At 46.4% G+C, this 19566-nt stretch overlaps 2 protein-coding genes across 2 annotated transcripts; both read left to right on the top strand.

The window, feature by feature from the left end:
* Window positions 1-428: 428 nt before the first annotated feature.
* HOXB6 (homeobox B6) lies at window positions 429-3667 on the top strand. The gene is made up of 2 exons (XM_044444720.1): window positions 429-849; window positions 2823-3667. The coding sequence occupies exons 1-2, from the start codon at window positions 429-431 to the stop codon at window positions 3080-3082; spliced, it is 681 nt and encodes a 226-aa protein (XP_044300655.1). The 3' UTR covers window positions 3083-3667.
* A 2561-nt stretch (window positions 3668-6228) lies between these two features.
* HOXB5 (homeobox B5) lies at window positions 6229-8454 on the top strand. Its single transcript, XM_044444719.1, has 2 exons — window positions 6229-6862; window positions 8207-8454. The coding sequence occupies exons 1-2, from the start codon at window positions 6229-6231 to the stop codon at window positions 8452-8454; spliced, it is 882 nt and encodes a 293-aa protein (XP_044300654.1).
* The last annotated feature ends 11112 nt before the right edge of the window (window positions 8455-19566 follow it).

The raw sequence follows: 19566 nt of genomic DNA, 5'->3' as shown, positions 1-19566 counted from the left end.
AGGAAACTCCGCGGATTTATCTTTCCCTAGATCAGGAGTGTGTGGTCAAGGGGGAGGGTGTCTATTTGTGTATCTGGGCTGGAGGGGGGCGCGCGGTTCTGTTGTTTAAAAGTGATGGTGTTGGTGGCAGAGATGCTTTCGCTGGTTTGTTCTAGGGGGGTCCCCTGTGCAAAGCTCACCCCTCTAGGGTGCTATTTCGCAGTCTTCGACTTCTGCTATTGGTCAGCGCGTGATCAGATGGTTCTCTTTCCTTATGTCCCTGGTTGGCATGCAGCCATCCCCCTTCAGCTAAAACCCAATCTCCCATATACTGCTAATAGCTAAACCGCTTGGACTATAAAACGCAACAAATCATAAAGACCAAGGGAAAGAACAGGCGCTGTTCTTCTGCTTTATTGTTGTTATTATTATTGTTGTTATTATTTCCAATGAGTTCTTATTTTGTCAACTCTACTTTTCCGGTGAGCCTAGCCGGGGGTCAGGAACCGTTTCTGGGACAGCTCCCCTTATATTCCACGGGGTATGCGGATCCTTTAAGGCACTATCCCGCCACTTACGGAACTGGGGGTGGTGGCGTCCAGGAGAAGGGTTACCCGGGCGCGCCATACTATCAGCAAGCCAACGGAGCTTACACCCGGAGCCCAGCCTGCGACTACGGGACATCTGGTTTTTACAGGGAGAAAGAGACTGCTTGCTCTCTCTCGAGCTTAGAGGACCCTGTTCAGTTCGGCCAGGAGCAAGTCCGGAAGTCAGATTGCTCCCAGAGCAAGCACGTTTTCGGGGAGAGCGAGGATCAGAAATGTTCCACTCCAGTGTACCCCTGGATGCAAAGGATGAACTCCTGTAACAGTAAGTTGCTCTTTTCTCTTAAGTCTCTGTAACCCAGGCAGGCAGATAGACATTTGATTTAACCCCATTCCTCTCTGCACAGGGAATGTCCTCCTCATCTCAGTTTCCAGATGGCGGAACGAGAAACTTTCTTCAAACTTTTTAGTACACTTAGATCAGACATGCAACGCCAATGCCTCGATGGCTTGATTTTTAAGAAAAAATATTTGCAGGATCTTTCCTTCAGTTAGTTCGTTTCTTTTGCCAACTTTCTGTATCAAGGAAGGCACGGGGATTATTGATTGACCGGCTCTGTCTTGTAGAAGGCACTGTTAGCTGTCACTCAGTAGGAGTGATTAGAGACGTGTCTGGTGTACTCACACACACACACACACACACACACACACACACACACACACACACAGAGCACCTTGTGCCAATTCATATCCCGGGGAGTTGGGTTCTATAATCCCAGCCAGTTGAATAATGTCAGAAGCGCTTAAATATTTGAAGGAGAGATCTACATTTTTAATGAAAGTCAGGCATAATGAAATGCTTCTCTGAAGAGGACTTGCACAGTTTCTCTTTCACCCTCTCACTTTCCTCCCTCATTCCCAATCACCCACCTTCTATAATCGACGGTTGCCTCCAGCTGCCATATTTTCCATGAAAATGTGTTTCTTAAAAAAACGATAAAGGCATGACAACAGCTCCTCCTTTTTCTCCCTCTGCGTATAACTGGCCCTGAATGTCAGATTTTAGCATTCCAAATTGGGGGGGGGGGAGGCTAAAAAGGGGGTTGATCTCTACTGCCTTCTTGCTTAAATTCTCGAATCTGATGAAACGGAGGAAGAGCTGAGTTGCAAGTTTTATAAAAGGGAAAGGAGCAGGGGCAGTGAAGGTTGCTTAGGGGAAAAAAGTGCGGCGAGAGAGGAGGGAATTCGTAACTTTTGGACATTAATTCTTTGGGGATGTAAGTGCACGGGTAGGCAAATGGGGGAAGAGAACTCCTTAGTCACTCTCTCAGGACAAAACCCTGCAAGCTGCCACTGCGACCCTAGAAACACATGCACTGGGAAGCCAAGCATCACCGGTTTCTTTGCGCTATGATATTACCTCGATCCTAAGCCCTTTTACACTGGAGTAACTATGTTGGTTATCTTCAGTGCCAAGTGAAGTCACGTTAAGATGACATCCCTCACCAGTTATCCAGTCCAGTATGAAGGCATGTGCATTCAGGGAGTAAATCACACTGAGCTGCTGTGATTTACTCCCAAGTAAGTATAGATAGCACTGCAGTCTGGGTGTCCCATGAACTCTGCTCAGTAGGGGCACCAAAGACTCTAAGGAAGGGACAGGTAAGAGAAAAGCGAGTGGGCCCTTTCTGCTGGAGGGGTAGCCTTGAAGAGCAAGCTTTCAAGTTACACAGAACTGTTCTTCAGCGAGCCACTTCCCTCGTTCGCAAAAGACAAGCATACAAAATAGGTGCTGCTTGGTGAGGCTGAAAGTGTTCGAGCTGAGACTGGTGGGGTGCAGTGGGGTGAGTGTGTGAGTGTGGGGGGGCTGTTCCAGCAAGTCTGCAGATGATGCATCCCCACAGCTTCCACCTGGCTGCAGTGCACTAGCATTTTGGAGGCCTGGTCCAAGATTTTCGGGAGAACTTAGTGAAAAGCAGCCAGAGTGGATGCTTTGTTAGTCTCTCCTCTGTTGTTGCTTCAAATGTCGTGTCGGTGCGCTGTTTGTGTGCATCAACGGGCCATTTGAGGAGAGAGGTTTGGGGAAGTGGCCTGGGAAATAGGGCCACAACAGAGGGGAAGTGAACTCTCTCTCTCTCTCTCTCCCTCTCTCTCTCTCCCCCCCCCCCCCTCTCTCCGCTCTCCCCCCACAGACACCCTCACATACAAGCCGTTTAGCCAAGTCTGCTTTGTCATGTATCTTTGAAACGCCAATAAATTCTCAGCAGTCACGCACCCCTCACTTTTCTTCCCTGCCAGGTTCGTCCTTCGGGCCCAGTGGCAGGCGAGGAAGACAGACCTACACCCGCTACCAAACCCTGGAACTGGAGAAGGAGTTCCACTTTAACCGTTACCTGACCAGGCGCAGGCGGATCGAGATCGCCCATGCGCTCTGCCTGACCGAACGCCAGATCAAGATCTGGTTCCAGAATCGGCGGATGAAGTGGAAAAAAGAAAACAAGCTTCTCAACTCCACTCAGCTCAGTACCGAGGAGGACGAGGAAAAAGCGACGGAATGAGGAACCGGGGGAAGGGCAGAGCGCGCGCAGGGATCAAGGAGGAGGAAAGCAGAAACGCCAAGAGTTGTGGAGGCTCCGAAAAGGGCAAAAAAGGCACAGCCGAGACATACATTTTTGTAAAATACCCGAGACTGTATGGAGGTGTTGGTCCACCTTCATTTGGCACCCTCACTCGCATCCAGTAATCTGTCGTGTCATAATCAAGCTTCTAGTCCAGTTTATTTTCCCATCCTTTCTATTGCCCCTGTCCCCTCACCACAATTGGATTTGTTGTTGTTGTTTAAAGAAAAAAAACTTTGGGTGTCCTTCTTAGGATTCTTGCTAACCCTTGTATTTAAGTGGAGGTGCTGCAATATATGTGTCAGATTTGGGGGGTGTTGATTGTCTTGATTTTGTAAAACAAGTCTCATGCACGGTTTTACTTCTATGTTGCTGTTTTAAGAAAAATGGTTAAGTTAATCAAACCCTAGGTTCTTTGCCATTTAAGGGTTTTATTTTTGGTTTTTTAAAGAAAAATCTATTGGAAAGAAACAACTGCTACCTTAAAAGTATGGCAAAATAAAAAACAAAATAATAAGAGGGGGTGTTTTTGTTTTATTTCATTACAATTCTGTACAGTGTTGTGTTTGTATTTTGTGTTAGCTATGGAGATAAAAGTCCTCTAATAAACAAGAAACAAATATGTTAAGAAAAAACACTTGCCACATTCGTATTTTTGGGTGTGTGTGTCCCTCCTCTCTTCTTCAGCCACACACACGCCCTTACCTCTTGGTCTACCTACACGAGTTGTGTGTTTGTGAGAGAGAGAGAGAGAGTCTCGCTGGCTGTGTAATAGCAGTTCTTTTCCTAACTCGAACAGTCAAGCAATTCTTTAAGCTTTACAGAAGTTAGAGCAGAAAGATAAATTTTCTGTGTCCTCCCCCTGCCCCCCACTTTCAACTCTTCAGCCTAATCTTAAATGAAAGACCTTTTCACCAGGAATATCTTGGAGTTGACATTTAACTTTCATGTGGACCTTTTTTTATTGTTACAGCACAAAGGAGTTATGAAGAGGGGAGGGGGAAGCTCACCTCATATATAATAAATCAAAGAAACAGACATAACTGTGCGCCCATCATACATCTGCTAAAAGATACCTAACATTTGTATAGCCTCTTTCAAACATTAGACAAACTTCCTCTTAGTTCATCCCTACCCCAAGCCAACCCCCCCCAGAACCTAAGTAGTATTTATACATAAACCAACATTAAATTAAAATGTCGAACTACAAGGTATTTAGTTTTCCCTGCGGTAAACTGAAAAGCTTTTCTAGCCAGGAAATGCACGGACAGTTTGAACACAACTGGCCTTTTCCCCCAATCCCATTTTAAAAACTAGAACTTCACAGTTCCCCCCCCCCCGCCCCATGTCTGTTTCAACATTACTTTTTACTATTTTTCTTCATGGAAATATGCTTTTCCATGCTTAGACAAAGAACATTTCCTCGAGAGACACACTGCAAATAAGACCTGGATTACTTGAGGAAGCTGAGAAATACAACTGTTTGCTTATTGTCTCTTGTTCTGTGAAAGCAAGCAGTCAGCCTGCAGCTATTTCTGACTTTGCAGCTCCTACATGTTTTTGGTTTTGCTTTTTAAGAAAGGAAGGTCGAGAAATAGCTATTTGCTCTCGCAGCTTCTGCAGCCTCAAAAGTACAGGTACTAATGCATTCTCACTACACCGCTACCCAAATCTGATGTAATGACAGGCATTTTGAAAATCAATTCATGCAGCAGCCTTGCAGCTGCAGGACACTTATCCTTATTGCTACTCTTTTCATTGGCCATAATTATTGTAATTATATGTCACGTTCAATATGGCCCATAATTTCCAATGAGTTGCAGGCTGGCTTTCGGAAATTCCTAAACGGTCTTGGAAGAAGGATACAGAAAATATTCTACCAGTGCTGGACAAAGCAAATATTTGTGTTACTCTGGCCGATTTTTACAGGATTTATTACTACCAACCATTTCTTTGCTGTTTTAATGAAGGGTGGGGACACCTCTCCTCTGCAATAGTTCCTTCAACAGATTTCCAGCTTGCCCATTTACGATATCAATTATATGAACAAACACAGAAAAAATCCCATTTGAAAGGGGACATTCTTCCTCTGCTGGTATCTATACAATAAAAGTACTGAGATTTAATAGTAATAGTAATAATGGTTATGATGCCGTGATAATAAATAATCGTGTGCAGTGCGAAAGTGTGCAAGCAAGAGTACTAACATAGTTTGATGCTGATTTTAAGAATCCTTTGCAGGGAGACTGTGCAATCCTAGCCGTGTCTACTCAGAAGTAAGTTCCATTGAGCTCAATGGACCTCACTTCCAGGTAAGTGAGAAGAGGTTTGCAGCCTAAATGGGAGAAGGAAAGGAAAGGAATTCTAGTTTTCTTCAGGATAAATTCTTTCTTGCGGCACCTTTTCTAGTATCAAAACCATAACGGTATCAGAATTGTGACTTATCACTGCAACAACAATTATTACTACTACTGTTACTACTAGTAGTAATAGTAATAATACAACATAATACTGCAAAAAGGCAAGAATATGAAGAACAAAGCGGGTTTGTATGAGAGACAGGTGCTTTCCCCAGAAGGAAGAGAGGAACAAAGAATCCGAATCGAGACTTTCAGGTGGGGAAGAATTTTATTCAGTAAAAGGTGGACAGAGAAACAGAGCGCTTTACTGTTAAAAAAAAAAGGAGGGAGCACTAACCTCCATGCCCGCTAACCCTTCCTTTGCCCAGTAGGTGGCGCGCTCCGCCAACAAGGAGCAGTCGCTGCTCGCAGATGCTTCCCCCCTGCTTTCCTCCCCCTTTTGGAAGCCGCGCATTGACATGGGCCTAACGATTCTCGGATCGTCATTATTTGTAACCATAGAGCATGAATTGCCTCTTGAGGTCATCAGTGAGAATTTACGACTGGTCAACAAAAGCACGTGATTCCCAAACGCACCCCCCACCCCACCCCCATATTTGGCCGCATACATAGCAAAAACGAAGTACAGTGCATCGCTATAATTCATTAATACATCATAAATCCTCAAGCACAGGGGTTATAACGACCACGAGCCCCACAAATCAAGCCCTCCAAAATACAACCCAAATGAGTTCTTACTTTGTAAACTCGTTCTCAGGACGCTATCCTAATGCCCCAGACTATCAGCTGTTAAATTATGGGACCGGCAGTTCCATGAACGGATCTTATAGAGATCCAGGCAACATGCACGCCGGCGCTTACGCTGGGTACAACTACAATGGGATGGATCTGAGCATCAGCCGGTCGACCTCCTCCGCCACTCACTTTGGAACGGTCGGGGAGAGCTCCCGCGCCTTCCCTGCCCAGGCAGCGCCAGAAAGCAGGTTCAGGCAGGCGTCTAGCTGCTCCTTGTCCTCTCCCGAGTCCCTCCCTTGCAGCAGCAGCACCAGCACCGGCACCGGCGGCAGCGGCGGCGGCGGCGGCGGCAGTGGCGGCGGCGGCGGCGGCGGCGAGAACCATGGAGGCAAAGCCGCCTCGACTTCCCCCGCCGACCAGGCAGCCTCGGTCGGCGCGGGCAGCGCCGCCAATTTTACAGAGATAGACGAAACCAGCGCGTCCTCGGGAACCGAAGAGAGCAGCTCCCAAGTCAACAGCAACGGCGCCAGAGCGCAGGCAGAGCCCATCGCCACGTCCACGCCGGCCACGGAGGGACAGAGCCCGCAGATTTTCCCGTGGATGCGGAAACTTCACATTAGCCATGGTACATGCTCCTTTTTCATTCAGCGCTTGCCGCTAGCCAGGGAGAGAGCTGGAGAGAGAGCAGAGAGATTTTGGCCGGGAAGGGGGAGGTGGGAATGGCACCAGTCGCCCCGATGAGACCTTTTCCCTGGGTCTTGCATGTCTCCCCTTTCTGTTTCCTTTCAGAAAGTGCATATATATATATGTATATGCATATATAAATATGTATATGTATGTGCTTTATTTTGGTGGTTTGTGTATCTGCTCCCTCGCCCCCACCTCTCTTTCAAAATAAAGAAGCAGCGTGTTATTCAGCTAACAGAGGTCGTGTTAGAAATTATAATAATAGTAACAGGAATAATGGGGGTGGGGGTAATGGACTGGGGAAAGCTTTTGAAATAGGACTCTGAAGGATAAGGAGGAAAAATGGGTGAACTGGCTGTGCGAAGAAGGAAAGAGGGAAGGACAGAGGGAGAGAGAAAGACAGAGAGAGAAAAAGCTGTTTGGGGCACAGATGGGTCTCCCAACGACCCCTTCTCCCCCTCCCCACATTTTAGTGGCTGTTGTGACAATACGGGATAATGGCAAACTATTTCGCTGTCCCCTCCCCCCACTGCAAAACCCAAAGGCGTTCAGAGGAGGATTCGAGGTGCAGTTCGAAGGGCGCCTGGGGGGCACGCCGGCGCTGCACGCGTTTGGGCGGACGTGTCGGCCCCCAGGATTTCAGTGGGACTCGTTTCCAGTGAAGTGTGGCCCAAATCGGGGGAGTGAGTCAGGGACAGTTGCGTGCGACCCCTTTCAGGGTCTCGCCCGCCTCCCCGCTCCTGTCGCCCATAATGGCACTGACACACGCGCGCAGACAAAGGTACCGTTCAGGAGGAGAGGTGCAGGCTCAGGGCGCCAGCGCCGGCGCGGCCGTCCCAGGCGCCCTTCCCTGGGAGCCAGCCCGCCGAGGCCGCTGGGCTCCGCATGAGGATGCGCTAAGGACGCGCGCGATCTGGCTGCGCGTTGTCTGAACTCGCCACAGGGTCGGGCGAAAGCCCGGCGCGCAGCAGACGGACGCGAGAGGTGGGACGAGGTTCTGAGCGCGCAGAGGGGAGGTGGACAGGGGGCTGAGGCCATTTCACCGGAGCGGCTGCCACGCAGGTTCGGGGCTAGGGCGTTAAAGGAGGAATTCTGACTCGGAGGGAGTGGGGAAGCTGAACCGCGAGGGTGCGTGTCAAGGAGACGGGGCGTGATTTCGCAGGACCCTTTTCCAACGGAGTGGGGACGGGGGAGTGATCGCTCCCTGCCTCTGTGGCAGAGGGGACCGAGGCAAACCCAGCAGAACCCAAACTTTTGTGCATGTATTATTATCATCATTCAGATATGACTGGACCGGATGGTAAACGAGCCCGAACAGCGTACACGCGCTACCAGACCCTGGAACTGGAGAAGGAGTTTCACTTTAATCGCTACCTCACCCGCAGAAGGCGAATAGAAATCGCCCACGCGCTGTGTCTCTCCGAAAGACAGATAAAAATCTGGTTCCAAAACCGGCGCATGAAGTGGAAGAAAGATAACAAACTGAAAAGTATGAGTTTAGCGTCTGGTGGCAGCGCTTTCCAGCCATAAATTATATCAAGGAGGAATATTAAGAAATAGATGTGGGGCGGGGGGACAATGAGGAAAGAAGGAAAAGGAGAGAAAGTTTAAAGCAAAACAAAAAAAAGCAACAGCCGGTTTTGTCTTTTGTTTTTTTAAAAAAGTTTGGAGTACTGTAAAGTGAAGCACTTTCCATTCAGCATGCTGTTGATTTTTTTTTAATTATTATAATTATTGAACAACTTCCGTGGTACTATTATTCCAGGACTGTGTCCTTTGCTAAGACTTCCCCCCTTTAAATTAAAAGAAGAAAAAGAAAGTTATTTCCAGAGGCTTCTTTAATGCTTTAGGTGTTCTAAATGTTTGTGTCGTGCTATAATGATGCTTTCTGGAAAGAAGTTAGCATGTTTTTTGTTTTTGTTTTTAATGTGCGCTCTTTAAATGTTATAACTTATTTATAAACCACTGGGGAGAAGGAAGGATGGATTCTTTCAAAGTTCTCTTCCTTCTACTCAAGTCTGGGACATCCTGTAACTTCAGTGGCAGGGGGAAAAATTAAAAACATCAACCACAACAAATGTTTTTGGTTTGGGTTTTTTAAAAAATAAAAAATACAGTATATCTATATATAAGCTCATGTATCTTTCTGTCTTTGAGATTGTCAAGTCTGTGATTTGGTTCATAATTCCTGGCCTTGTTTTGATCCCAGGCCAGTTCTGAAACTTTTTTTTAAATAAATGTGAGTGAAGTTCACTTTAAAAGGGTATACGATTGGACCAACCATAGTATGTTTAAAATGTTTGTAAATACTAGAAATATTTCTGCAGTGACTAATAGGAAGTTTTAGTGGGCAGGGTGAATTCCGTGTTCTGTGTGTCTGAAATGGCATTGTCAAGTCTAGCTGCCTGTACCCATCTTTGCCACGAAGCTTTTTCGTATCCGTTTGTAGCCTTAACTTGAAGTCAAATAAACGTTTCTCCTGGCCAGAAAAAGGCACCCCTTTGTGTTTCTTTATACCACAAAGTTGAAAACCCCCAAGCCTAAAGTTACTCATAAACAGATTATACACTTCAAAAACACAGAAAATGTTTCCACACACCGCATGGCCCATCTGCCACATTCTCCTTGGGGTCATTCCCCCACCCTTATGAGCTAAGGAGACCAAATCATCTTGTTCAGGCAGTGTTGCTGCCAACAGGAAAACACAAGTCAGAGAAAAAGAAAACAAGCCTTTGGTTCTGGTCTCAAACTTCGCTTGCTTCCTTCCACGACCTTCACACATTTACTTGACAAGAAGTCCCCATTCATTTCAATGGCCTTTACTTACAAGTAAGCATGCTCAGGATTGCAACCTCAAAGTCCACAAACCAAACATTCTGGAGAGTAAGTGAAGTTGACACAACATTACAAAAACGCCCTCTGCATCTCCGAGCTCAGCAGAACACATACTAGCTGTGCGGAATATATTCATTCACATACAAATGCAAACCTACGTTCAACACGGAAAATCACAGTTGCCTTAACTTTAGGGTTCTTGCGAAAGAGATTCTGTAAAAAGCTATGCTTTCTTTTCCACTCATCTGGCAAGCTATCTTTCTTTTTCTCTTTTCCTAACCAAAGAACTACCATTCTAGCCTGTTCCTTGCAACCAGGAAATAAGTTGTTACTAAAATCCTTCCATTATCATTCAGAATCGCCTGGCTTGTCTTCTATGAAGTAAAATTGGTCTTATAAACTTACCCCAAACTCTTTGGTTACTTCTGACATGGTTTTGGGAGGGCTGGGGTGTGAGTTGTCATTTCCAAAACAACCCATTTTCTCGCGTTCCCTTGAACACACACACACACGCGCGCACACACACACAGATAACAGATACACACACACCCGCAGGCGCGCGCGCGCGCACACATATATTTTACCCATAGCAAAGTAAGTAAGTATACCAAAAGTAGCTGTGACATTAAGATGTCAAATGGATAGGGTTTTATCTAGAAGTTAGATCGTAAAAATCGCCTAGACCTCAGCCAGATACCCCTCACTGGCTCTCAAAAGTCACGTGAGGTCCATAAAGTTAGTTTTATGGTTTTGGGGAGTTGACAATGTACAATATATTTCACATTCTCCAGAATGTTAAGTGACATTTTAACTGCTTGCTTTGGCTTGGAAGGGGGCAGGAATGGGAGAGCAGATAAAGGCTTCTCCATAGCTGGAATAGGAAGCATTGATGGTTCAGTGTTTACTCCAAAGAGGACTTAGAAGCTGCTAACCTGAAAGTAAGTTTCTCTTGAAATACTATCTGCTTAAATGACTTTTAAAGAGGTAGAGTGCTGTAGATTGGGCTGGGGGGGGGGCAAAGAAAGGGCATTGTATTTCTGGTTGAAACTTCCTTCGGTAGACAATCTTAGTTAAGTCGAAATAGCCAAGGCCCCAGTGGTACCCTGGAGTGGCCCATGAGGATTTTTTTAAAGGTATAGGGTAGCAGAAGAAAGGAAAGGCATAAAGCATTTACCCATAAAGATAAATGGTGAGTGCACCAGTGACTTTGCTTGGGTGTGTGTGGGGGGGGGGGCGGAGTATATTAAACCAGATTTGCTTAGGTCTTTAGTGGCCTTGTAAAACACTTTGAGGGTGTATTCACTTCTTGGGAGTGTATTGATGTCAAAGGCTTAAGAACACTTACTTAGAAGTGATTCCCATCAGAATCAGCAGGATTGATTTCTCCAACCGATCTTCTGCAGGGTGGGGGAACACGCAGCCTTGTTAGTTTTCTCCACTGTTTTTGGCCTTTTAAAGCCATTTCCTGAATAAATCCAACTTACAGCCTTGATTCTTTGAATTTAATTTGTCCCCCAGTTAGTGCACATAGACACATTTTCAGAATTTTGAGGAAATTTAACATTGTAGAAATTCTCCTAGGCCTACCAGATCCCTCCCTGCCTTTAATATTTTACTGGTATCTTTGTTCCTTTATTCAGTATACTTGTAAGTTATTCACTTGTTGCTGGTTCCATGGGCACAATCCACCAGGAAATTCTCCTGTGTAAACCCAGAGGAAATGAAGAGCACAAGGCAGGACACTTTCTCAGGGGTTGTGTCTGTCTTACACGATGTTTGCGGTGCCACTGATGGCTTATGGAATCCTGTACTATTCCTGTTTTTTGGAAGTAAGTGCTCCCTGCGTTCAGTGGGGCTTACTCCTAAGCAAATGCGCTAGGTGAGTCCTGCTACAGGCCTGTGCATAACTCGAAAGGGGTTTATTTCTGCTTAGCTGTCCCTGGGATTGCAGTGACAAAGATCAAAGGGATCCGCATTTGTTCCAAGGGGCAAATTTTCATCTCCTCCACTAACTGTAAAACAAGGGGGAAGGGCGGGGAAGAGACAGTCTCACACCCTGCACATGTTTAAAAGCCTCTCATTTATTCAGCCCCAGATAGATAAGCACTCCCGATAAAGCTAACAAGCAGAGACTTTCAAGATAGGGCCTAATCCAGAGGTAGAGTAGCAAATGGCCTTTAGCATTTAAATTCTCTTGTTTTAAAGACTGGTTAAATACAAAGAATCCGCAGTGGGCCTGTATCTACCTGTCTACAGACATTAAAGATTCCACATTAGAAGCTGTAGCATGTTTGGATGTTGTTATTAGTTCTGGGTAGCCAGATCAAATATTACACACATATAAATACACACACACACACACACACACACACACACACTGGGAAGGGGGGGGGGAGAGAATGGGGTAAATCTGATAAGCCATATAAGCTTTCTCTCCCCCTCCCTCAGGACTGACTATGGTACAGATTCTCCAGTCTAGGACACAGAGACGTCAGCGCCTTGGAGCTGACTCTGATGACTATGTGCTGTAGGTGTCAATGGGATGTCCTGTATGCACGTCTTTGGACCTCAGTCCAATTGAGCTCAGTGGGTTTACTCATGAGTAACTTAGCCATAAGTCTGGGCTGTAAACCAGGTTTTTGTTGTTTTTTAAATGAAGCCCCTTCACCTGAAAGGCCTCCTTCGCTGTCACTTTCACACCCCCACCCAGCTCATTCATTTTCCTGGGTTATTATTACATATTGCAAGTAAATCAAGGACTCCAAGAGGACTGATTTTTTTTTCCATTCTGTAAACCCAGCACTTTCCCCCCAGATGTGCGATGGTTGTATTTTGCATCTTCATTTTCCCAGTTAAAAGGGGTGGATGGGTCGGATCCAGTTCTGTACTTGAACTGTGGAATTCTCTAATGAGTATGCTTACCACGTTTCATTCTGATCATGTTCAGGGGAGATGTGACACATAAATACCCACAAAATGTAGAGTAGGACCTTTAAAAGCCCCAGTGTCTTGTTTTGCTCCATCTATACAGATACATGGAGAAGAATAATCATAGGCACAATGGATGGATATATAATCCTGCAGAAGTTTCCTTAATGCTAATGGATGGGACCTGGCAAGACCACCTTGCTAGAAATATAACTTCCCCTGGGATTGGCCCTGGTGGTTTTTGGCAGGGCAGGGGGGAGCATCTTGCCTTAGCATTCTGCAATTGTTACTTTTTTCTTCCTCTTTCCTTCCTTCCCCTCCCCCCCCCCCTTCATTCTTTCAAGCTGGGATCTTAATGGCTGGGTAACATTTGGTAGACATATGTCTTTGGGTAACATAAAAGGGGCCATTTTTGCTGCTTCTTTCCTACCGCATTTAGATCATACTTGTATAATTTGTCAGGACTGTCCTCCTTATCAATCTGTGTTTCTATTTGTGAATGAAGCCCAAATAACACTGCAATACGGGCATCTGCCTGGGTGCCTTGGGTAGAGAGAGCGTATCTCCCCTAAAACTTTGCTCTAGGTGTCTTCACGTTTCTCAATGCATAATGCATCTTTGTTTTGAAAGGAGATTTTGGGTGGGGGGGGGGGGGGGTTGTTACGATCCAGCCACAGTATAGCTCTTTCCTGTTGATTTCTTCTGAAGAATTGAGCTTCTGCTTAACAGTGCAATCTTCTACATGCCCACTCAGAAATAAGCCCCATTGAGTTCTGTGGGATTTATTTCCAGGTACGTGAATAAAACATCAGTGCCTGAATTTCTTATATTGAATTCAGTTAGACAGTCCAGTCTGACAGACATTTACTAAATGAGTGGTTAGTTGGCTCAAATCGTAGGGGCTCTGCCATTTTCACCCACCCACATCTACGAACAGAAAGACGCATAACCCACTGCAGGATGAGGAATAAATGCCACCCCTTTGGGTTCAACTTTGTAGGCTGTGTGCCAATGATGGGACGGTATAGGGTTAGGGTTCATCTCAGGAAGGATGCTCGTGTGTACATACAGCATTGTTTTCTCAGCATATCAACACCGGTCCCTTACTGTGAAGGTAGGATAACGGAAAGTACTTGAACAGGAGGGAAAATTCAGACAACGTGCACAGAGTGAAGAAGTAATAGATACAGAAAGGGGAAATGGAAATCTTTAATTTGGAATATCACAGCGAATAGAGAGCTTTATTGTGAAGGACATTTTCACATCTTTTCATTCGACTGCTTGTCCAACAATATGCCCTGTATTTCCCCCCTTGCATCCCACATATTCTATTTATGTGTCCTGCCTCTATTTCTGTGTTCAGCCTTCCTGTCTATCTATCAGTACCTCAGCTTGCATACCTGGCTGTTTGTCAGCTGCGTTGTGCGGCAATGCATTGCACACACGGGTCACAGTCCTATGCATCTGCATCTGACCCATTTGCACCTGATCATTTTCAGTGGGACTCACTCCTGGGTTCAGTTTGGAATAAGCCCTTTTCAGCTCAAGAGACTTGCCTCTGAGAGTGCACTGCACGGCCAATGCACAACAATACCCCCCACACCTGGCTGTTTCCTATCAGGCTAAAGTCTGTAGTATAGACTTCCCCAGCCTGGCGCCCTCCAGGTGTGTTGGGTATGACTTCCATCGTCCCCAGCCAAGTGACCTGGCTTCAGCCTCCCAAACAGGGCTGTGCATTTATGCTTTTGGTTTTACTTCTTGGGCTGACTCTGTCCCATTCCATTACGAGGGGGCAGCAGGCAGAGAGACTTGAGCTGAGAGACAGGGAAGAGGAGCCTGTCCCTGAACAAAGGTAGCTGGTGTCTTCCTCGCTCCCACATACCACAAGAAAAGGCAGTAGAAAGATCTAGGAAACTTTTAAGTCCCCCAAAACTCACAGCCTAAGCGGAGGCACACTGGAACCTTGCAGCAGTAGCAGCAGCAGCGAACAGAGGTGGAGAACCTGCTCTTTCCGTTGCTTCCCACTGCAGTTAAATCCCTTCCTATGAGGCAAGATTCTCCTCTTTCTGGTGTCACCTCGAAAGCTGGTTTTGTTTCTCTACAAACCCCTTCAAAGGCTTACTATGTGCAAATCACAGATGAACAAGGAAATACTCTGGAGAAAGGAAAAGCTCGGTTTTCTTTTCCTTCTTCGGCTAGTTCTTTTTTTTTTTTTTTTTCTGGTGAGGCAGAGAAGGGTTTCATGGGAGAGTAAACAGGAAGGCAATTCTGTGAGGGTTCCTACAGAAATTTCCTTTCCACCATTGTATTATATGCAGTAGTGGATTCTTCTAATATTCTGTGTAAACAGGAAACAGAAACACTCTTCATATATACAATATCACGTGTTACACATCCCACAATATTTTTCTGCTGTATAGTTTAGTTTTCATTATAATTTTCCATGAGATCCTACTCTCATTCATTTAATTCCTCTTCCTTCTGAAGAGAAATTTATCTAGTGATTTATCTCTTTTGCAAGAGTTTCTATTTCAGAAAAGGGCTGGAGTACCGCTTCTTTTTATATTGAGGGTTACTCATACTTAAACACATTCGAATGGAAATAGGATCCAAATCCACCACCCACCGTGTGTTGTGTTTTTATGATGGTGGCATTTCTTTCCATGTGCACGCGTATTAGTAAAGTTAATGTCATTGTGATGGTAAATTTGCGATCAGAATTGGTAGTCCAACTATTGTCGTAGCTAAAAATAAATCGTCTGCCCAAACACACATCCACCTGTTTCCATGCACACATACCCACGCCTTGAAAAATCACAAACCTTCCAAAACAAAAGTTTACGCATCACATTCTAATCTTTTCCAATCATTCCTTCCAGTCCATCCACACAAATTGGGGAGTGGGGGAGATTCGTTGAGAGGAGGAGACAATCTGCTCCAGACCAGCCAATATACACCTCTCTAAGTAGTAGGTTTGTCAGGCGACAATAGTTGACTTCTTGACCACAAAAGGTCAGATCCAATGTTCTTTGAAGTCAATGGATAAACTCCCCTTGAACTCTGCCGGCCTCATGATAACCAGTGCACCCTATTCATTGCAGGCGCATGTGTGTGTATAAACCATTGTATGAGTGCCCCCTTTCACGCACGCACGCACGCACGCACGCACGCACACACACTCAGCCACCTTATCAAGCCAGTAGCCATCTATTCAGGATGCACACGTATGGATGCAGCTATTTATGTCGACGCAGCTATTTGGACAGATTTACCATGCCAGCCACAACCTATTTTACTTCTGAAGGGTCCTGCCTGGAGTGGAGTGGAAGGAGGGCTGAGAGGTATCCCTAAAATGTTTGGTTTGTGCCTTGCAGACACCTCCAATGTCATGAATTTAAAACCGGGCCGGTTTTGTCAGGCAAATGCGTGACATGAGACAGCATCAGACCTGACTAAGCATCCGGGTTGGTGTAGTTTGACGTGGATGTTTGGGCTGAGTTCGGCACCACACGCAAGCTTCCCCGCGTAGTCTGGGGATGCCCAACTGTAGGATTTTTGAGGGGTGGGAGCGTGAAGATGCTGTCATTTTCAGAATAAAGTGAAGGCGCTGTTCGACTTGAGCCTTTCAGCCAAACTTGGGCCCTAAACCCACGTTTTTCAGGTTACTTGCATCCATGGCAAAATACTAGAATCCTTGTGAGAGACAGACTGACGCACAGTTACTGCACACAGGCTCTGAGTAAGCTGCGTGACAATGGAGGAGCATTTCCATTGTGCTGTTTGTCTCCTGGTCTCTTAGAAAAGCAAGAGACGCAGGAAAGTGGGCAAACAGGCAATCACAGAAGGTGCTTTGTTTGCCTCCTCTCCCAAGAGTTCTGCCTTCCACCTGTGTCCAAGCCAAATAACAAAATACCCTATAGCGCCACTAAGGGAGAACCTGAATTTAGCCCATATGATGTTTCCAGACTTATATAATTCATATAGGTGGGGAGCCTTCAAAAATAGTACGAAACCAGAGGCACGGGAGATTCTGGAAGGCATAATCCACCATGTTTGAGCTTGTTTGAATTCTATTTATTGCAATGTGTGCATGTGATTAATTTTCCCACTGGAATCAGTGGGACTGAAACAGGACTTTTGTACACTTCCCAGGGAATAAGCCCTATTAAAAGCAGTAGGGTTTCCTTCACAGTGAACTCGCCTGGGATTATATTGTCCACTGAGGTTGGTTGTAGGGTGTAGCTCTCTCTCTCTCTCTCTCTCTCTCTCTCTCGCTCTCTCTCTCTCTCTTACACACCTGCCCATTACACCAGTCAGGTAAAATTTCATGGCAAGGGAAGGATTACTGATTGTGTTAAGTCTGAAACATCACCCCCTTTTAAAACTGCAAACTAGGTGATAAAAGAAACAGAAAGCGGATATGGACCTGTTAGGCTGGACATAAAAGAACAGTAACCCTAATTTTTATGATACTTTAATTTGTGCTTTTCTTTCTTTCTTTTTTTAAGGGGTGCGCGCGCGTCCTCTCTCTCTCTCTCCCTCTCTCTCTTTCACAAGATCCAAAAAGGAGAGGCATTCAGATCTGCGAAAGGATTTTAATCAAGAAAATTCAACGAAAAGGGGGCGCACCGGCGCGTCGCGCTGGGGGCGGGGGCGCGCAGGGAGCGGAGCGCGGCGGCCCAGGCCGACCGCATGGCCGTCTTCGCGGGGACGCGGCTGGGGGGGCGGGGGGGGCGGGGGGGCGGCGCCTGGCGCTCATCAATAATTCATAGGGCCGCGGGATCATTCCCAGGTCAGCAGACAGAGAGGTGAAGAGCAGGCATCCTCGCAGGGGCAGGCGCCCCCCCCGCCCCCCCCCCCCTGCGCCGGGCGACGCTTCCTCAAGTACGAGGGGGTTCTCAGGCCCACGTTTACTTTCACTGGTCTTTGACCCCCGCCTCGCCTCGCCTCGCCTCGCCCCACCCGCTCTGCTTTGTAAACTCCTCTGCAAACGTCCTCCATCCTTAACCATGTTAATTTGCTGTTAATGTTTTCTTTAAAACTGCAATTAACACGCGCACGCAGGCAGACATTCTTGCTTGGCCAGTTGCGAGCAGGCCAAGATGTGGCCCAAGGATAGAAGGTAGGACGGGATCCTCTAATCGGAGTTTTGTTCTCTCTCTCTCTCTCTCTCTCTCTCTCTCTCTCTCTCTCTCTCTCTCTCTCTCTCTCTCTCTCTTTTCCTGGCCAGCTTTCTGCAAGTCACTGCCACTCAGCATCAATCTCCCTCAGTCTGTAAAAAAGGAGGATAATAATGATTGCCTGGAATGTTGTTGAGAAGTGAAAAGTGAAAAAATGCCCAGGGAAAATGGAAGGAAGTGACAATATTTCTGACTAGAGCATGGAGGGGTTTCACGGATGTGTGTTCTTTTTGTTTGAAGCTGAAATGAAATGCAGGTTTTTTTGTATGTTTATTGCTGCAGTTTCAAGCATGCTTTAAAAAAAATGTATGGAACTTATGTCCATGCAAATGCATGAAGGATAGGGTGTTTGTATAGCTAATTCTAAGCAATGCCTACATGTGCTTATTTTTCCTCTACCCTCCACATTCCCTTTTCTTTTTTATCATGCTGAATTAAAAACCACGTAGAGCTTGAAGAGCAGTTGGCAGAAAGGCACTGTATAAACGTGATGAAAGAAATAGTATTAAAGAAATCATTTCATGAGAATAGTTAATAAGGGACTGTTCCATCAACCGCGCCATCTCCCCTCTGACAGGGCACTTGGTGTTGCAGAAAAATGTTGTCCAATCAGTTTTAGGGAGACAGGGATAAGAGCAGGTGACACGTTTAAAAGGACCAAATGTCTGTTATTGGACCTATAGACAAGGATCTATAGATCGTTGTTTCAGAGGACATAACCTCTTGCACATATTACAAACCAAGTAAAAATTAAAATATGAGGGAGACAGAACTGTGTTGCATAAGAGATGGAGAGCTTCTAAATCAAGCAAGCACAGGTATATTCTTAGCCAAGTAAGAGATGTCACTCCACATTCTCCCTAATAATAATAATAATAAAATATCCCTTCCTTCCTTCCTTCCTTCCTTCCTTCCTTCCTTCCTTCCTTGAGGTGGCTTAATTAAAATAATGGGTTGGAAAGTGGAATGTGCAGGCTGCTTCCCTTGCTCATCTCTGTTACAGAAAGGTAATTTGGGAGCCGTGTGGCTCAGCCATCGAGCACCTGCTTGGCACGCAGAAGGTTCTGGGTTCAACTTCCCCGCATCTCGAGGGAGGCGAGGAAATATTCCCGTTGGATCCCTGGACAACCACTGCAATAGTGGCCTACCCGGACCCACGGTCGCACCCCGTGTAAGGCAACCTGCTCTGTTGCTGCAGAGACGCGCCAGCTCTGCCGGAACCGAAGCAAGTCTGCTCGGGAGGATGCGGGCCTTGGCTGCTTCCAGGGTTGCCGCCTGACCCTGGGCCCCGCCAGGCTCCCTGAGGATGCCCTGCAAGTCACGGGATGGGAGCCCAGGCCAGCTAAAATCCAAGCTGAGCGCCCAGGATTAATTGAAGTTAATGTGACCTGGTGCTGTCGCCACAAGCAGCGAGGACCTTCGCTCCTGGAATCTATTAAGACAAGGTCGGAAAAAACGGGGTTGCTGCCGTTTTACACAGGACGCACAAATTGAAAACTTCCCGTAAAACGCGCTTTATGGCATGTAATACCGGCCTGCGTGGGGGAGGAGTGGGGAGACGGGGACGGGGTGGGGGGACGGGAAAGCGCCAAGCTTGTAACAACTCGGTATAACCAGCAGAGCTCGCTTCAGACCAATTCACAGCAGCCACCCAGCGGCACTTCCCGAGCCGTTATGGCGCGGCCGGCGAGGTTCCCCG

The sequence above is a fragment of the Varanus komodoensis genome, unplaced genomic scaffold (genome assembly GCF_004798865.1).
Source record: "Varanus komodoensis strain SLA01 unplaced genomic scaffold, ASM479886v1 scaffold45, whole genome shotgun sequence".
NCBI classification, from domain to species: Eukaryota; Metazoa; Chordata; class Lepidosauria; order Squamata; family Varanidae; genus Varanus; species Varanus komodoensis.
The sequence above is the reverse complement of the archived record's forward strand: the minus strand, read 5'-3'. Positions and strand labels throughout refer to the sequence as shown.

Coding starts and splice junctions, on each gene's coding strand:
- HOXB5 (XM_044444719.1), top strand. CDS start 6,229: ATGAGTTCTTACTTTGTAAACTCGTTCTCAGGACGCTATCCTAATGCC. Junction 6,863..8,206: donor GAAACTTCACATTAGCCATG/GTACATGCTCCT, acceptor ATCATCATTCAG/ATATGACTGGACCGGATGGT.
- HOXB6 (XM_044444720.1), top strand. CDS start 429: ATGAGTTCTTATTTTGTCAACTCTACTTTTCCGGTGAGCCTAGCCGGG. Junction 850..2,822: donor AAGGATGAACTCCTGTAACA/GTAAGTTGCTCT, acceptor CTTCCCTGCCAG/GTTCGTCCTTCGGGCCCAGT.